A 16,777-nucleotide genomic window follows, 5' to 3' on the forward strand; every position below is an offset into this window, starting at 1 on the left:
ATCTATAAGGATGACATTGGAAGAAGACACAATGAAAGAAAGTAGCATATACAGTATTGATGAAAGCCCATATAGCAGAGACTCTGATTTAATACGGTAATGTCACCATTATTTATTTTCCTCAACAAAACCAAATCCACTCCAACTGCAAGTAAAACAAAGAAGCTTCCAAAGAAAAGTGGAATTCAAGAGCAAGTGAGATCAATGCAAAGCCTACCGATTGCTGCCAAACAAATATCCTAGTATTCCTCCAGTTCCCAAGCCAGTCCAGAACCCAGGTCCTGAATTGCCATATCCTTGTTGTCCTGTGAAAGCACTGCCAAAACCAGAAGTTGCACCAGGTGATCCTAGAAATAAAAATGATTTATTATATACCCTCACGTAAACAAAACATGACCTACAACACCAAAAATAACATGACATTTCAATTACTTCACCTGTACTGTCTATTGCTAATACTCAGCCCTCAACTCATAAACAAGTTGTATTCAAAAAGTATATTCATAAAATACCGATTTATAACTAAGGAGTGCCTTTCCCATAGACGTGGAAAAAAGGGATGTATCTTAGAAGGGAGGAGGGTCCCTTTCTGAAAAGTCATATTTGCCCTGCTCAGGATCAGCTACTGCAAGACGACCCCACTTGTCGGAGGTCCTTCCTTTCTGCATTATGAACATCTATGAAAGCTTCATGTGATAGCTGTACTTGGGTGCCTGATGCAGGAATCCAAGTGGAGGCAGCAAAGATATTTGTATTGATTGGGAAGTCAGGTCTTAAACCAAAAAAGCATCCTCTGCTCAGAGGAAGTTTTTTTTAAATTGATGCATAACATAGAGGAAAGTGTGCTAATCTCACTTGTATAGCATAAGAAATTTTTACATATGTACCCATGCACGTAACCACAACCCACATCAACAAAACATCTCTAGCACCCCAAAAGGCTCCCTCATGACAATTCCCAATAGATACCCACCCACGTCAGAGATAGTATTACCCCGACTTCTCTCACTATACTTTGGTCTTACCCATTCCTGAACTTCTAAATGTAATCATTTACTAGGTACTCGTCTGTGTCTGGCACATCATTGTGTCTGTGAGAGGCAACCCCCACTATTGCACACATCTGGTTTTGTTTTCGTTTTTGTTTTTTAAAACCAATCTACAGTATTCCATTGTGTGAAAATAACCACAATTTGTCCCATTCTTATGTTTATGGACATTCTTTTTCCAGTTTTTGGCTATTGTGAATAAAACTGTTATAAATATTCCGTGCGTATCTTTTTTTGTACAAATGCATGCATTTCCCTTAGGTATGTATCAAGGAATGTAGCTGCTGGGTCATAGGGGAGGTGAATGTTTGATTTTAGACAGTGACAGTTTTCCAAAGTGTTTTCTATTTTAACTCCTACCATCAAGTTGCAGTTGCCATTACTTGATACTGTGCCTTTTTAATGTTAGCTCTTATGGTGGTTACACGGTGGTTAATAATGAACTCAATGTGGTTTTAATTTGCATTTTCTTGAAGACTAATGATGCTAGGCACCTTTTCATATTGTTACTAGACATCTGGATATCTTCTTTTATTATAAAATGGCTGTTCAACTCTCTTGTCCATTTTAAAAATTGGATTGTCTGCCTTTCCTGAGACTTGTGGGAAAGTTCTTTACATATTCTAGATACACACCCTTTGTTGGAAATAATGTTTTACAAATATTTTCTCCCAGCCTGTGGCTTGCCTTTTCACTCTGTTAATGTTGTCTTTTGACGGCTAAATGTTCTCAATTTAAATAAAGTCGAATTTATCCATCTTGTCTTTCTGGCAGGAACTTTTTGTATTCAAAGACATTTTTGCCCATCCCATGGTCGTGACAAATATTTTCATGTTTTCTGGAAACCTATGTTTTACCTTTTATACTGAGATCTATATTTAATGAATAGATTTTTGTGTATGGTATGAGATGGAGTTCAAGGTAAATGCCTATTGCCAAATCTGATCAAGTTCTTCTGATTAAGATGATTTATAATTTAACCATGCCACCTTAAAATAGTGGTTGCAATTATCTTTACGCAGAAAAATAGGTAAAAGAAGTTGAAAAAGTAAAATATGAGAACACAAATCTGCTTTGGTCTCCCAATGCCACTATGTTTCTATTTCAGAAACCAGCACAAGATTCACTACCTCACATCTACCCTACTTATTGCCATTACCTAGGGAAACATACCTGTGAAGTCAGACTTAAAGCCTGCGGGAGGGGGTCCTGCAGAGTTGGTGAATCTCTGGTAACGATGGGAATAAGGAGGATACTCAGAATATGGGGGAGGAGAATCTTGACCATCACTAAGGAACAATTTATAAACTCCAAAAGCAATAGCAAGTAGCACTATGACGGTAATCATTCCACTGATGCCACAGGAATCTGAGGAATACAGCTTGTTATAATAATCAGAGAAAGAGTTAAAGCCGTAGTTTTTTCCAGACTCTCTCAGTTTCTTCAGGCCAAGTTCTGTGTAATCTAAATTATACTCCAAGCCACAGGAACCTCTTAGTACATATTGGTCTTCAGAGGATTCATAGCCTTCACAGCTCACTACAGTTTTTCCAAATTTATACGCAATATCTAAATCAGTCTTACATTCCCACTGTGAAGAAAAACAGAAATAGATTATGAGAATCAAATTTTTTTTAATAAATACTATTTGGGTTATACAGTTGTCTCAATAAGGCAAAATGAAGTTGGGGAATGATAAAATTCAGAACAATGAGTACTTCGGTGTTGGGGAGAAGGCAACCTACAGGGTTCAAAGCTAGGTAGGAGGTACCTGAGTGGGCGTTTTATTACTATTCCTTATTCCTTACATATACACATGAGGAATTCTTTTGTACATATTAAGTATACCACAATTTATAAACGTTAAGCAAAATTTTATTTTTTTTTTAAATTTTTTTTTTCAACGTTTATTTATTTTTGGGACAGAGAGAGACAGAGCATGAACGGGGGAGGGGCAGAGAGAGAGGGAGACACAGAATCGGAAACAGGCTCCAGGCTCTGAGCCATCAGCCCAGAGCCCGACGCGGGGCTCGAACTCACGGACCGCGAGATCGTGACCTGGCTGAAGTCGGACGCTTAACCGACTGCGCCACCCAGGCGCCCCAAGCAAAATTTTAAATGTCAACTTTTGCTACTGTAGTTCAAGATGTTTACTTTAAAAATAGGGTTTCTTGGGGCACCTGGGTGGCTTAGTCAGTTGAGCACCCAACTCTTGGATTCCAGCTCAGGTCATGATCTTGCAGTTTGTGGGTTTAAATCCTGTGCAGAGACCCATGCAGAGCCTGTTTGGGATTCTCTCTCTCTCTGCCCCTTCCCTGCTCATTCCCTCTCTCTCCCCCTCAAAATAAATAAATAAAAACTTTAAAAATAAAAAATAAAAATAGAGGTTCTTTAAAGGTTAGGGCTCAAAAATCAGCATCATACATGAACATCTGGTAACTACATATAGCATCAGAAATCATACATAACCTTGCGAAAAAAACTTTCTACACGGGAGCTTGGGTGGTTCAGTCACTTAAGCATCCAACTTTGGCTCAGGTCACGATCTCACAGTTCGTGAGTTCGAGTTCTGTGTCAGACTCTGTGCTGACAGCTCAGAGCCTGGAGCCTGCTTCAGACTCTGTGTCTCCCTCTCTTTATGCTCCTACCCCATTCAAACTCCTGTTTCTCTCAAATAAACATTAAAAAGAAAAAAAAAATTTTTTTAAACCTTCTACACAAATCTTATAATAGACAGACTAACACAGACTAACTTTTCAGGGTCCAATACTGTAAGTAATCTGTTAAAAAACATTTTTGGGGGCATTTGGATGGCTCGGTCAGTTGTGTGTGTGGCTTCAGCTCGGGTCATGATATCACAGTTGGTGAGTTCAAGCCCCGCGTCAGGCTCTGTGCTGACAGCTCGGAGCCTGGAGCCTGCTTCAGATTCTGTGTCTCCCTCTCTCTTTCTGCCCCTCCCCAGCTTGCACTCTATCTCTCTCTCTCTCTCTCTCAAAAATAAACATTAAAAAAAATTTTTAAACATCTTTTTTAAGTAATCTCTATACCCAGCATAGAGATTTTTAAGCAATCTCTATGCCCAGCCTGTGTTCAGAACCCCAAGATCAAGAATCACATGGTCTGCCACCTGAGGCAGTCAGGCAACGCATCTCTTAAATTTTAAGATATTTAGAAAAATGCAAAAAGAGTTCACACTAGCCTTAAATATTTCCACCTTAAATAAAAAGTCTAAATTTAGTTTAAATTCCGTAATTATATATTGAGCTAAATAGGTAATATGCTTCTTTTAACAACATTTAAAGAGACACAAACTAAAATAGATCTGATTTGTTTTTCTGCCTTTCTGTAAGTTTTTGGCCAAATTATCTTCCTCTCTGAAATTTCAGATAAGCTGTTTTATTTTTTATAACACCTTTATTGAGATACAACTCATATACTATACATTCACCCATTTTGATGGTTTTTAGTACATTTGTAGTTGTGCAACCATCACCACAATCAATTTTAGCATATTTTCACCACTGCAAAAAGAAATCTCATATTCATTAGCAGTTACTCCTTATTTCCTCCCAAATTTTCCAGCCCTGGGCAACTACCAATCTGTCTTTATGGATTTCCCTATCCTGGACATTTCATATGAATGTCTGATCAGACAATATGTAACTGGCTTCTTTCACCTAGCATCAAGTTTTCACATATACTATAGCATGTATCTGTACTTTATTCTTTTTTATGGCTTAGTAATATTCTATTGTATGGCTATACCACATTTTGTTTATTCACTCATCAATGACGGACATTTAGGATGTTTCTACTTTTTGGCTATTATGAATAATACTGCTACAAACATTTATGTACACATTTTTGTGTGGATACATGTTTTTAATTCTTTTGAGTATATACCTAGAAGTAGAATGACTGGGGCATTTGGTAACTCTACATTTAACCTTTTGAGTGCCTGGCAGTTTTCTAAAGCACCTGCACCATTTTACATTCCTAATCATCTACAATTCCTGATCATATTAACATCATTTCTCAAAAGTAGGTTGGTATTTTTTGAGGAATGACAGTAAAATGATAACCAGCAGAGATTTCTCTGTCCCCACCCCAAGTGTATAAAGTTTTGGACATTTACTAATGTCTTAGAAGAAATTTATGGATGAAAATTACAATGAATATTTCCAGGCTTTAAAATCAGTTTTCTTTGGAGGATGTTCTTCCAGAAAATAACTGATTTATATTTATATATTTAACTTGAGATTTTCTATATGCTCTTCCCCAAAATACTGAATAATATCCCAATAAATACTTGAATAAAAATTCCAACTAGACTGCCATCAACATAATAAATATTACCTGTACATCATAACCATCCCAACCTTTGTTCTGACATTGTATGACTTTTGGGGTATAAGAATCACATCCAGCTGTGCCTCCAACACATTTCAACTGTGGGATCGGATCCAGCCTACGGGAAGTGGTATAGCGGTCGTGGTGGAGGGTAAGAGCTTTTACATCCCGCAATAATATTCTGTCTGAAACAGGAAGAATACAGATGAACAGGTAGTAAATATCCTGTCAAACACAGAAAGGGTCATCCTAATAAAATTCATGTCATAGGAAATACTTTCGAAAGTACGTGGGTATAGAATTCTAGATTGTCACTCAAGCAAGAGGGTGGAATTTTCAGACATCTGAAAAGTTTCAAAATATACACCTTGTAGGTATCAATTCTCAGTAAGACAATGAAAGATATTCACCACCAAGAGAAAAAAATAAAACAAAGAGAAAGACATAAAAACCAGAGGACTAGGGGCGCCTGGGTGGCGCAGTCGGTTAAGCGTCCGACTTCAGCCAGGTCACGATCTCACGGTCCGTGAGTTCGAGCCCCGCGTCAGGCTCTGGGCTGATGGCTCAGAGCCTGGAGCCTGTTTCCGATTCTGTGTCTCCCTCTCTCTCTGCTCCTCCCCCGTTCATGCTCTGTCTCTCTCTGTCCCAAAAATAAATAAACGTTGAAAAAAAAAAAAAATTAAAAAAAAAAAAAAAACAAAAAACCAGAGGACTAAAGAAAAAGTAATGGCATACAAAGGGACAAAGGAAATCCCAAGGAGAGCGAGGAATGAAGACAGCAATATGACAACCATGGCCAGGCAGAGGGCAGCAAGTCCACACTGGAAGAGTACTACTCAAAAGTCAGACAGGAGGGCTGCCAGGAAAATTCCCTGCTGCTATCATACCATCTCTTTTAAACCTAAGGAAACAATGTCCAGGTGGACCTGGCTTTGGTTTTTATCTGTATTTGGTCTGTCTTGACCTCAAGCTGATCAAGTTCCTCCTCTTCCCCACCATGTCCTGCTAACTGGGCTCAGTTGAGGACACTCATGTCACCCCACAGAAGCATTCTGGCTTTAACCTATTCCTGAGTGCAACAGACAGACCATGGGAAACTTAGAAGTAAAAGACCGAGAACAACCTACTCCTTCTGACCATATTTCTGCCCAATGTTCAATATCGGACCACTACAGTCTTCGACAGATACCTTAATTATAGTGGGTCCTATGTTTCCCATGATTTTCCCCAGTGATTTCTCCAGAAGGGGCACTTAAAATCTCAGGAAACCTGAAGCCAGAGACCTTTTTATTACACCGCTAAGAAATGAGCTAGTCAGTTTTTCATAAACTTTTAGGGTTTTACCACATACATGAGTAGAAAAACTGGAGTAAAAAAAAGGAATCATTCAAAAATCAGGAAAGTAGCTACCTCCAGGAAAGGAAATGTGCTTAGAAAGGATCATGAAGAATTCTTTCTTTCTCTTAACTGATTAACAACCTAGTAAGTACTTTTTTCTTGCTTACCCAGACACAGATACAGAAGTTGTTTTGATTTTTGTTAATTTTTATAAAAACTGATACATACAGCCCACATTATTCTTCACATGGTTTTTCCACTTAACCAGACATCATGGACATTCCCTCATATCAGCAGATACAGATCTTATTTATACTTATTTACCAAAAAAAGAACTTAATAAATGCGACTAAGCTGAGATTTATCAGCCACACTCTCTCACCAAAATGCAATAAAATTAGAAATACAATGACATAGTGGCGCCTGGGTAGCTCAGTCGGTTGGGTGTCCAACTCTTTGATTTCTGCCCAGGTCATTATCTCACAGTTAGTGGGACACAGCCCTGAGTCAGGCTCTGTGCTGACAGTACGGAGTCTGCTTGGGATCTCTCTCTCTCTCTCTCTCTCTCTCTCTCACTCTCTCTCTCTCTGCACCCCTCCCCACTAGTGCATGCATGCATGTGCTCTGTCTCAAAATAGATAAACTTTAAAAAAAAAAGAAATATAATAACATAAAATACATATTAACATATAAAATCAATATGAAAAGACAGCTGAAAACCAGTAACAAGAAAGGAAATTTAAACTATATATACTGAAATATATTATTAAATCTATAGTAATATAAACAGTATAGTATTGGCACATGATTAGAAAAATTAATCATTGGACACCACGGACAAAAGTTAACCAATGATGGCTAAAAACTTACACCATAAAACATACAACAAAAAAGTACTGTACAAAAGCACAACAGAGTATGTTTACGATCATTAAGACACCAAAAGCAAAAGACTGACCAGCAAGATAAAGACTGCAATTGATTAAGTTATATTCAATCTATGAAAATACAAAGTCCATAATAATGCTCAAAAAGAATGCAAAAAACTCATTTATCACTAAAAGTTGCTACCTACCTCCTTTCCCCTGAAAATTGGTAATTAAAGATTAAAAATTAAATTTCTATTCTGACTTTCCACCAGGAACTGTAATCTGAAATAGCCTCAGGTGATAATGGAAATCTCAACCTTATTGAAGAATGACAGCTAATAAATGCAGATGAAATGACAGAATTAGAAAAAAATCATCATTTTATAACCCCTAAAGAAACAGATTCAGACAAGGATTTATTGGTTTCAAAATCATTAAGAGACCAGATATTGGTATGGTGCTAGAGTGCTTTCTGGAAAAATATAACTTCAAAAGGGAGAAATAACGCCACTTTTAATCCACTAGTAATCTTAGCATCAATAAGGGTAGAACAAATTGATACTAAAGAATCTACTATGATGTAATCCCTGAAAGTATTTAACATGAATTTTATCAATCCTTAGGAATTAACATTCAGTCTACAAGAAATACAAGGAAGAAAAAAAGTAAGCTAAAACAATGCCGCGAAAAAACAGAATCTAGAAGGTAGGATATTCTAAAGGACAATAGGCCCAAGCCCTTCACCAAAGCAGCAGCATAAAAAAAGGATTTCTACATTTAAAAAGACTTAAAGAAGAATACAATCAAATGTGATGCACAGACCTGGATTGGGTCTTGGTTTGAACCAACTAGTTTAGACATTTTGGGCACAAATGTGATATCTGAATATGGAATAGATAATTAGTTGACATTAAAAATTTAAGATTAATTTTGCCAGGGGTAATGTTATTTTTACCTTGTGGGGAAAAGTTCCTTTTTTAAAAAGGGAAGAGCATATTGAAGAATTAGTGGTGGCCTGTCATGATGCCTAAAATTACATGGAAATATTTCAACCTTAAATATGGAATTGAAAGGAAACAAGGAATATACAAAGATTGATTAACTTGCCATCAAAATTTAAAATATCTTTCCCAGGGGTGCCTGGGTGGCTCAGTTGGTTAAGGGTCCAACTTCATTCAGCTCAGGTCATGACCACCCAGTTTGTGGTTCGGGCCTCTTCAGGCTCTGTGCTGACAACTCAGAGCCTGGAGCCTGTTTTGGATTCTGTGTTTCCCAATCTCTCTGCCCCTCCCTGGCTCATGCTCTGTCTGTCTGTCTGTCTCTCTTTCTCTCTCTCCCTCTCTCTCAAAAATAAATAAAACATTAAAAAACTAAAAGACATAGAGATAGATATAAATAAATAGATCTTTCCCAAAATTCCTTCAATAGACGGACTAGAACGACTTAGTATCAAGTAATTCTAGTAAAATAAGTATTTGGCTTTTCTAGTATTTACATGGAGGTAGACAAGGAGAAGGTAGACAACAGCTTCTGATTAATCGTCCAATAGTGTCTATCGCACTTGGTACACACAGGAAAACAAGTAACATTTTATTTAGAGTTTCTGGACCTACAAAATCCAAGAGAACTTCCCGAAAGACAACCATGTTATAATAAGAGAATTTGATAAAACAGCTAGATATTTTATCAATTACCAAAAGTCAACAGGTTTTTCTATACGTATAATACTCAATTAGAAATGAAAATGGGAAGCCTAGGGGTGCCTGGGTGTCTCAGTCAGTTAAGTGTCCAACTTCAGCTCAGGTCATGATCTCACGGTTTGTGGGTTCGAGCCCCACGTCAGGCTCTGTGCTGACAGCTCAGAGCCTGGAGCTTGCTTCAGATTCTGTGTCTCCCTCTCTCTCTGCCTCTCCCCCACTCACACTGTCTCTCCCTCTCTCAAAAATAAACATTAAAAAAATATTTTTTTAAATAAAAAAAAGAAAATGAGAAGCCTATCTGAAATTAGTGCCAAGCTACATACATACATAAAATATCTGGAAATAAATTTAGGATCAATATGTGATCTATATATATTTTTTTTTAATTTTTTTTTTTCAACGTTTATTTATTTTTGGGACAGAGAGAGACAGAGCATGAACGGGGGAGGGGCAGAGAGAGAGGGAGACACAGAATCGGAAACAGGCTCCAGGCTCTGAGCCATCAGCCCAGAGCCTGACGCGGGGCTCGAACTCCCGGACCGTGAGATCGTGACCTGGCTGAAGTCGGACGCTTAACCGACTGCGCCACCCAGGCGCCCCTATATTTTTTTTTAAATGCATATATAATAAGACCTAATACACTTCCAACCAGGAACCCAATTGGGATTTTTGGAACTGGGAAGAAATATGTTAAAGGCCCTATGGAAATACTAACATCTATAAATAGCCAAAAAATGTTTAAAAAAGAATTGCTTTACCAGATAATAAACTTACTGTAAAATTACTATAGGGGTTCCTGGGTGGCTAAGTTGGTTAAGCATCCGACTTCAACTCATGTCATGATCTCTCAGTTCATGAGTTCGAGCCCTGTATCGGGTCCTGTACGGACAGCACAGAGCCTGGAGGCTGCTTCAGATTCTGTGTCTCCCTATCTCTCTCTGCCCATCCTCTGCTTGTGTCCTCTCTCCCTTTCAAAAATAAATAAATAAATATTTAAAAGTATATAAAATAATATAAAATAATAATATATAATAAATTAAATTATTATTTATATTAATTTATATATTAAATATCTTTGTATTATATTTAATATATTTCTATTAAATTTATATATTTATATTATTTAATGTTATATTATTAATATTATGTTATTTAATAAATTTATATTATATTTATATTTTATTTAATATATTTATATTAAATTTATATATTTATATTCCTATTATTTAATATTATATTTTTAATATTATATTATTTAATAAGTATATCATATTTATATTATATTTAATATGTTTATATTAAATTATATATTAATTTAATATGTTTATAAATTTATATTATTTAAATAATATTAAATATTAATTTAATATTAATATTATATTGATAGATATTAATAAATATTAATAAATAATATTAATTTAATAGCAATGTTAATATTAAATAATATTAATTTAATAAATATTAAAATGATAATATTAATTTAATATATGTATATTTAATATACTTATATTAAATTTATATATTTATATTTACATTATTTAATATTATATTTAATAAATATGTTATATTATATTTAATATATTAAATTATATATTAATTTAATCTATTTATATTATATTTAATATATTACTATTAAATTTATATTTATATTATTTAATGTTATAGTATTATATTATTTAATAAATTTATATTATATTTATATTATATTTAATATATTTATATTAAATTTATATATTTATATTTCTATTATTTAATATTATATTGTTGATATTATATTTAATAAATATATATATTTATATTATATTTAATATATTTATATTAAATTATGTATTAATTTAATATATTTAGGAAATTATAATATTATTAAAATAATAATGTTAAATATTAATTTAATATTAATATTAATGATATATAGATAAGTATTAATAAATAATATTAATTTAATGTTAATGTTAATATTAAATAATACTAATTTAATAAATATTAAAAATAATATTAATTTAATATATTATATTATATTTAATATCTTTATATTAAATTTATATATTTATATTTCTATTATTTAATATTATATTATTAATATTATATTATTTAATAAATATATATTATATTTAATATATTTATATTAAATTATATATTAATTTAATACACTTATATTAAATTTATAATATTATTTAAAATAATAATATAATAAAAGATAGTATGGGGGCGTCTGGGTGGCTCAGTTGGTTAAGTGTCCAACTTCAGCTTAGGTCATGATGTCACAGTTCATGAGTTTGGGCCCTGCGTCAGGCTCTGTGCTGACAGCTCAGAGCCTGGAGCCTGCTTCAGTTTCTGTGTCTCTCTCTCTGCCCCTCCCCTGCTTGTGCTCTGTCTCTCTCTCTCTATCTCTCTCAAAAATAAATAAACATTAAAAAAAATTTTTTTTTTTTTAAAAAGGTAGTATGAAGGGGTACCTGGGTGGCTCAGTCTTCAGACTCTTCAGGGTGGTGCTATCGAGCTTTGCCTGAGGCTCCACAGTGGGTGTGGAGCCTGCTTAAGATTCTCTCTCTCCCCTTCTGCCCCTCCACCAGGTGCATGTGTGCTCGCTCTCTCTCTCAAAAAAAAAAAGATAGTACGGAATTGGAACAGAAACAGGCAAGGGAACTACGAAACAAAAGAAAGTCTAGAAATTAATCCAGACAGGGATGCCTGGGTGACTCAGTCGGTTAAGTGCCGGACCTCAGCTCAGGTCATGATCTCATGGTTGGTGAGTTAGAGCCCCGCATTGGGCTCTATGCTGACAGCTCAGAGCCTGGAGCCTGCTTCGGATCTGTGTCTCAGCCTCTCTCTGCCCCTCCTCCACTCGTGCTCTGTCTCCCTCAAAAATGAATAAACATTAAAAATTTTTTTTTTAGAAATAAATCTAGATATACATGGGAATTCAATATAAGATAAAGTGGGCTTTTTAATTTAGTAAAAAAAAAAAAGGGGGGGGGGCCTTCCTTAATAAATGACACCAACATAACTATGCAGCTAGAAGAAACTCCACCTACAGCTGTATAAAAACTTAATTCCATATGGACTAAAGACCTAAAATTTCCAAGAATTACATTAAAATAAAATATGCTATGTGCTATATTAACCCCAAACTATTACCTCATACATTAAAACTATAACAATGAAATTATTGAATGGTTTAAAAAGTCATACGGTGGGGCACCTGGGTGACCCAATCGGTTGAGCATCAGACTCCTGATTTCCACCCAGGTCATGATCCCAGGGTAGTGGGATCAAGCCCTGCGTCAGGCTCTTTGCTGAGCATGGAGCCTGCTTGAGATTCTCTCTCTTTCCCTCTGCCCTTCTCCCCTACTGGCACATGTGCTATATCCAAAATAAAAAAATTAAAAAATTTTTAAAAAGTCACAAGATAAACTAAATAACAGAAAAAAATAAAATAAAATAAAATAACAGGAATAACAATAATTTGACATTATTGTAGCAGGGTTGAGATAAGCAAAGAACACCAAACTAAATTCCCATCACCAACTTGCTATATGACTTTGACCAAGTCACTTAATTTATCTGTACAGAAATTTCCTCACTTGTAAAATTAAGAATATCAACTTTAAAATTGGTCATGAATCTTAGATTTATCAACCTTAAAATAGACGGTGAAGCTTAGATATGATTTACTATCATTATCCAGCAGAGTACCTGACACATAACAGATGATTGGGTACAATAAATATTTTTGAGATGTTTAAGGAGCTATATACACATGGGGTATCATTACCATAACCCTACAGCATCTTTCCTCCCTAGACATCCTAAAGCTCACTAGGTTTTGTGGCCCTAAAAATTCCTATGTTGAAGCCCTAATCCCAATGTCACAATATTGAAGGCAGGGCCTTTGGGAAGTGATTAGTTTTAGATGAGGGCTTGAGGATGAAGTCCCTCATGATAGGATTAGACCCTTATAAGAAGAGAAAAAGACCACAGCCCTCTCCTTCTCTGCCATAACAACAAAACAGCCATCTGCAAACCAAGAAACCAAACACCAAACATGCTGGCACCCTGATCTTCGACTTCCCAGCCTCCAGAAAACAAGAAATAAATGCTTGTTGTTTAAGCAACCCAGTCATGGTATTTTGTTATACACACTGAACTGGGACAAGGTCTAAGTACAAAAAGCTAATACCCATCCTCCACTAGTTATATCTGTCAACGGTCACAGGGAGTTCCCTGAAGTCCAGACTCACATCAAAATCCACTTACAGGTCTCAAATTTAAGATGAACAAAACCAAAGTCCCCCAAACATGCTTCTCTCACAATCTTCCACATCTCAGGAAATAGTAACTCCACACTCCTAGCCACTCAGGCAAAAACCTTGCCTTCTCTCACCCCTACATCTAATCCATCAGAATATCATCTCAGCTCCACCTTCTAAATAGGTGAGAATCCAACCAGTCTCACCAACTCCACTGCCTCTCCTCTGGCCAAACCATCACTACTCTTGGAACTCACTGTACCAGCAGCCTCTTCACTGGCCTCCCAGCTTCCCTGGACCTCCTACAGTCTGTTCTCCACAGAGTGGACAGAATGAGCCTTTAAAATACAATTCACAGCAGGTCATTTATGCCTCCTCTCCCTTCAGGTTTCTGATCAAATGTCGCCTTAACAGTGGCTTCTTCCCTGAACAATGCATATTTTAAAAATTCCACTTCTACCTGCACACCCTATCTTCCTTACCCTGCGTTATCATTGTCCATACCACTTTTCACCATACGACAAGCTACTTACCAGTCTGTTTACTGTCTATTTCTCCTCAATAGATGTAAACTCCTTGGGGTCAAGACACTCAGTTTTGTTAACTGCTATATTCCCAATGCCTAGAAAAGGGACTTAAATATAAAATAATTCCATAAAGAATTTTGAAAAGTCTTAGATAATCTCTTTAGAATGGGTATACAATTTTTTCCAGACAAATTACTGCTCTATGTTAGCTAAAGACAAGGTGCATCCAAAGCCAAATATATATATGTGTGTATATACACACACACACACACACACACACACACATACAAAATGAGGGAGTGACTATTGCTTTACTAAAGGGCTTGATAAAACTTAACCCAATAAAATACTTTCATAAAACAATTCCTCAAAGTAAACTTAAGGTAAAATAGAATTTATAAATATCAATGGTGTTTACTCTGCAAAATATTTTGGTGCTTTTTGTTCCAGAACAATAGTGTATAGAGTCGGTAGACTAAGATTTCCAAGAAGCAGTTCACCATTAATTTAAATTTGGTCCCTTTTTTTTTTTTTTTAATTCCCCGGATTCTTCATCTGAAAACTTTTTTTTACTTAAGAACTGAAGTTCAACTAATGTTTCAATCCAGTTTTTAAATTATAATTCTGACCAAAGTGTGATCTTTATATACAACTTTCCAGAAATACGTAAGGAAATTACATGGACATTTAAACCCAACATGGCTTTTATTACTAATAAAACATCCACATTCAAACATCCACACTCAAAGTCAAGCACCTTCTCTCTCATGGTAGCATTTAGGAATCAAATAGGAAATTACAGAAATAAATCTGTTGCTTAAGAAACATAGGCATTTCCTATCGCCTAAGTCACAAATGCAATATTTACACTTTTAATGCTGTAACATCTTCATTCCCCAAACCAAAAATGATGTTTTAACTGTTTAAAAATTATTTCTTACATAATTACAATTTAACAGCATGCATCGTTAAATGGAAATCTGTATGTTTATGTATAAATTACCCGGAATATTACTTATCCCACAAAAATTCTTCAGAAAATTCTAATAACATAGTAATTTAAAAAAAAAAAAAAGTCCTTTCTCAGAAAGTATTTATCATATACCATGACACACAAAAAATAATGTTTTTTAAATTCTAGTGTTCGGTGAAAAACAATGGGAAAAGCTGACGTAACGAAATGAACTTCATTGTAGTGGTCAGATTAAGAAGCATGAGTTCCGCTCACATGTCTGTGATTCTGCTAACCTACCTGCAAGGTTTACATCCCTGTCCACTAAGTGTGACTCACAGACTGCCGGTGCTGTAGCAACTGTCAGCCACAGCAACAGGCAGCCATGACAACAGGCAGCAAAGATTACATCAGACAGTCGTAACAACAAAGCAAAATGAGCAAGTGAGTATCGAGCTTTCCAGTTCAGTCTTAGAGATGAGGGCTGTTGTCCGAAGAAGGAGAAGGTAGACAAATTCTGGGAGTCCAGGAAAGGGAGAAAGGAGATCTTTAAATATAGAGTCGTCCCGCCCCGCCCACTCCCCAACTGTCCCCATCAGTCCCACAGGACTTCTGGGAAAAGCAAAGAGGCCAGGTAGGACGCAGACGACTAGGAAAGAAGATGGAAATGAGAAATTAGAATAGAATGGCCCAAACGGCGGCGAACGGAAATGGTCGCCCGCTGGGCCTCTGAACGCTAGGTGAATTCAACAGAAAGGGGCGGGTGAGGACAGCACTCACCAGGGTCGTTCCAGGCGAGGGCAGGGCCAGTGATCAGCAGAAGCAAGAGGGGGCTGAGAAGGAGAGAGCGTCCTGTAGCTTCTGGCCCGCCGGCTGCGGCCATGGCTCCGGTGAAAAAAGCGGACGGCTGTCAGGCGCTCGCGGGCCGGAACCCTGGCTGCGGAACTTGCCGCTACGCGACAACACCCAGCACCTGGGACGGCGGCGAAGAGAAGGTCTGCAGAGCCGCAGCGAAGGTCCGTGCGCAAGTGTCACGTCACTGCCACTGCGTCGCGCGTTGACCACGAGTGGACGCCGCGGGCCCGCCCCTAAAGCTTAAAGCGGCTGGGGGCGGGGCCAAGGGAAGGACGGACCATCCGGGGTGCGGGGCCTGGGCGGGGCGCCAGATGTTGTGGGCGGAACCGAAATTTGGGCCCCTCCCTGTTGCGTTTGATCTGCGGCTCAGAATGGTTCCGCGCGAAAGTGCAGTGGTTAGAGAGATTGACACCAACGCGAAATCTTAGAAGTGTAGTTAGGTTATGCATTTCCGAAACCTTCATAAGCTCCCTGAGGGAAGTGACTGTGCATTAGAAAACTTTTTGTCCTCAGCACCTAACATGGAGCCTGGCATATGACTCGCGTCCAACTACTGTTTGCAAAGACTGGGGTGAAAGGTAGCATGGAAATATGCTGTGTGGTTCAGAAGCTCAGGACCTCTACCTATTTTCTTGTACGTGGAGGCAGTAGGAATTTACAGAATATCAGGAGAAGAAACTACCACCTAAAGAACCAGTCAGAGAAAACAGTTCTAAGAGTGCTGGAGCATTATCTTTGAGGTCTGACAGGCCTGGGTTTCTCTCATTCATTCATTCAACAAATGCCAGGCACTGTTTTAGGCATGGAGGATATGGGCAAAGTCCCAGTATTCATGGACCTTACACTGAAGTGGGATAGGACAAACAACATTAAATAATTAGTAAACA

At 36.8% G+C, this 16,777-nt stretch overlaps 1 protein-coding gene across 2 annotated transcripts in view; it reads right to left on the bottom strand.

The window, feature by feature from the left end:
• Window positions 1–16,140, bottom strand: part of SARAF (store-operated calcium entry associated regulatory factor) — a 22,595-nt gene extending 6,455 nt beyond the window's left edge. Inside the window, exons 1-4 of one of the 2 annotated variants that reach the window (XM_045455799.1) lie at window positions 15,816–16,140; window positions 5,406–5,584; window positions 2,223–2,640; window positions 218–347 (exon numbers count right to left, since the gene is read on the bottom strand). In XM_045455799.1, coding sequence (XP_045311755.1) covers window positions 218–347; window positions 2,223–2,640; window positions 5,406–5,584; window positions 15,816–15,918 — 830 coding nt within the window. In that variant the 5' untranslated portion in view covers window positions 15,919–16,140. The remainder of the gene's footprint in view (window positions 1–217; window positions 348–2,222; window positions 2,641–5,405; window positions 5,585–15,815) is intronic. The other variant, XM_045455802.1, reaches the window with a different exon arrangement.
• Between the last annotated feature and the right edge of the window lie 637 nt (window positions 16,141–16,777).

This window comes from Leopardus geoffroyi, chromosome B1 (assembly GCF_018350155.1).
Source record: "Leopardus geoffroyi isolate Oge1 chromosome B1, O.geoffroyi_Oge1_pat1.0, whole genome shotgun sequence".
NCBI lineage: Eukaryota > Metazoa > Chordata > Mammalia > Carnivora > Felidae > Leopardus > Leopardus geoffroyi.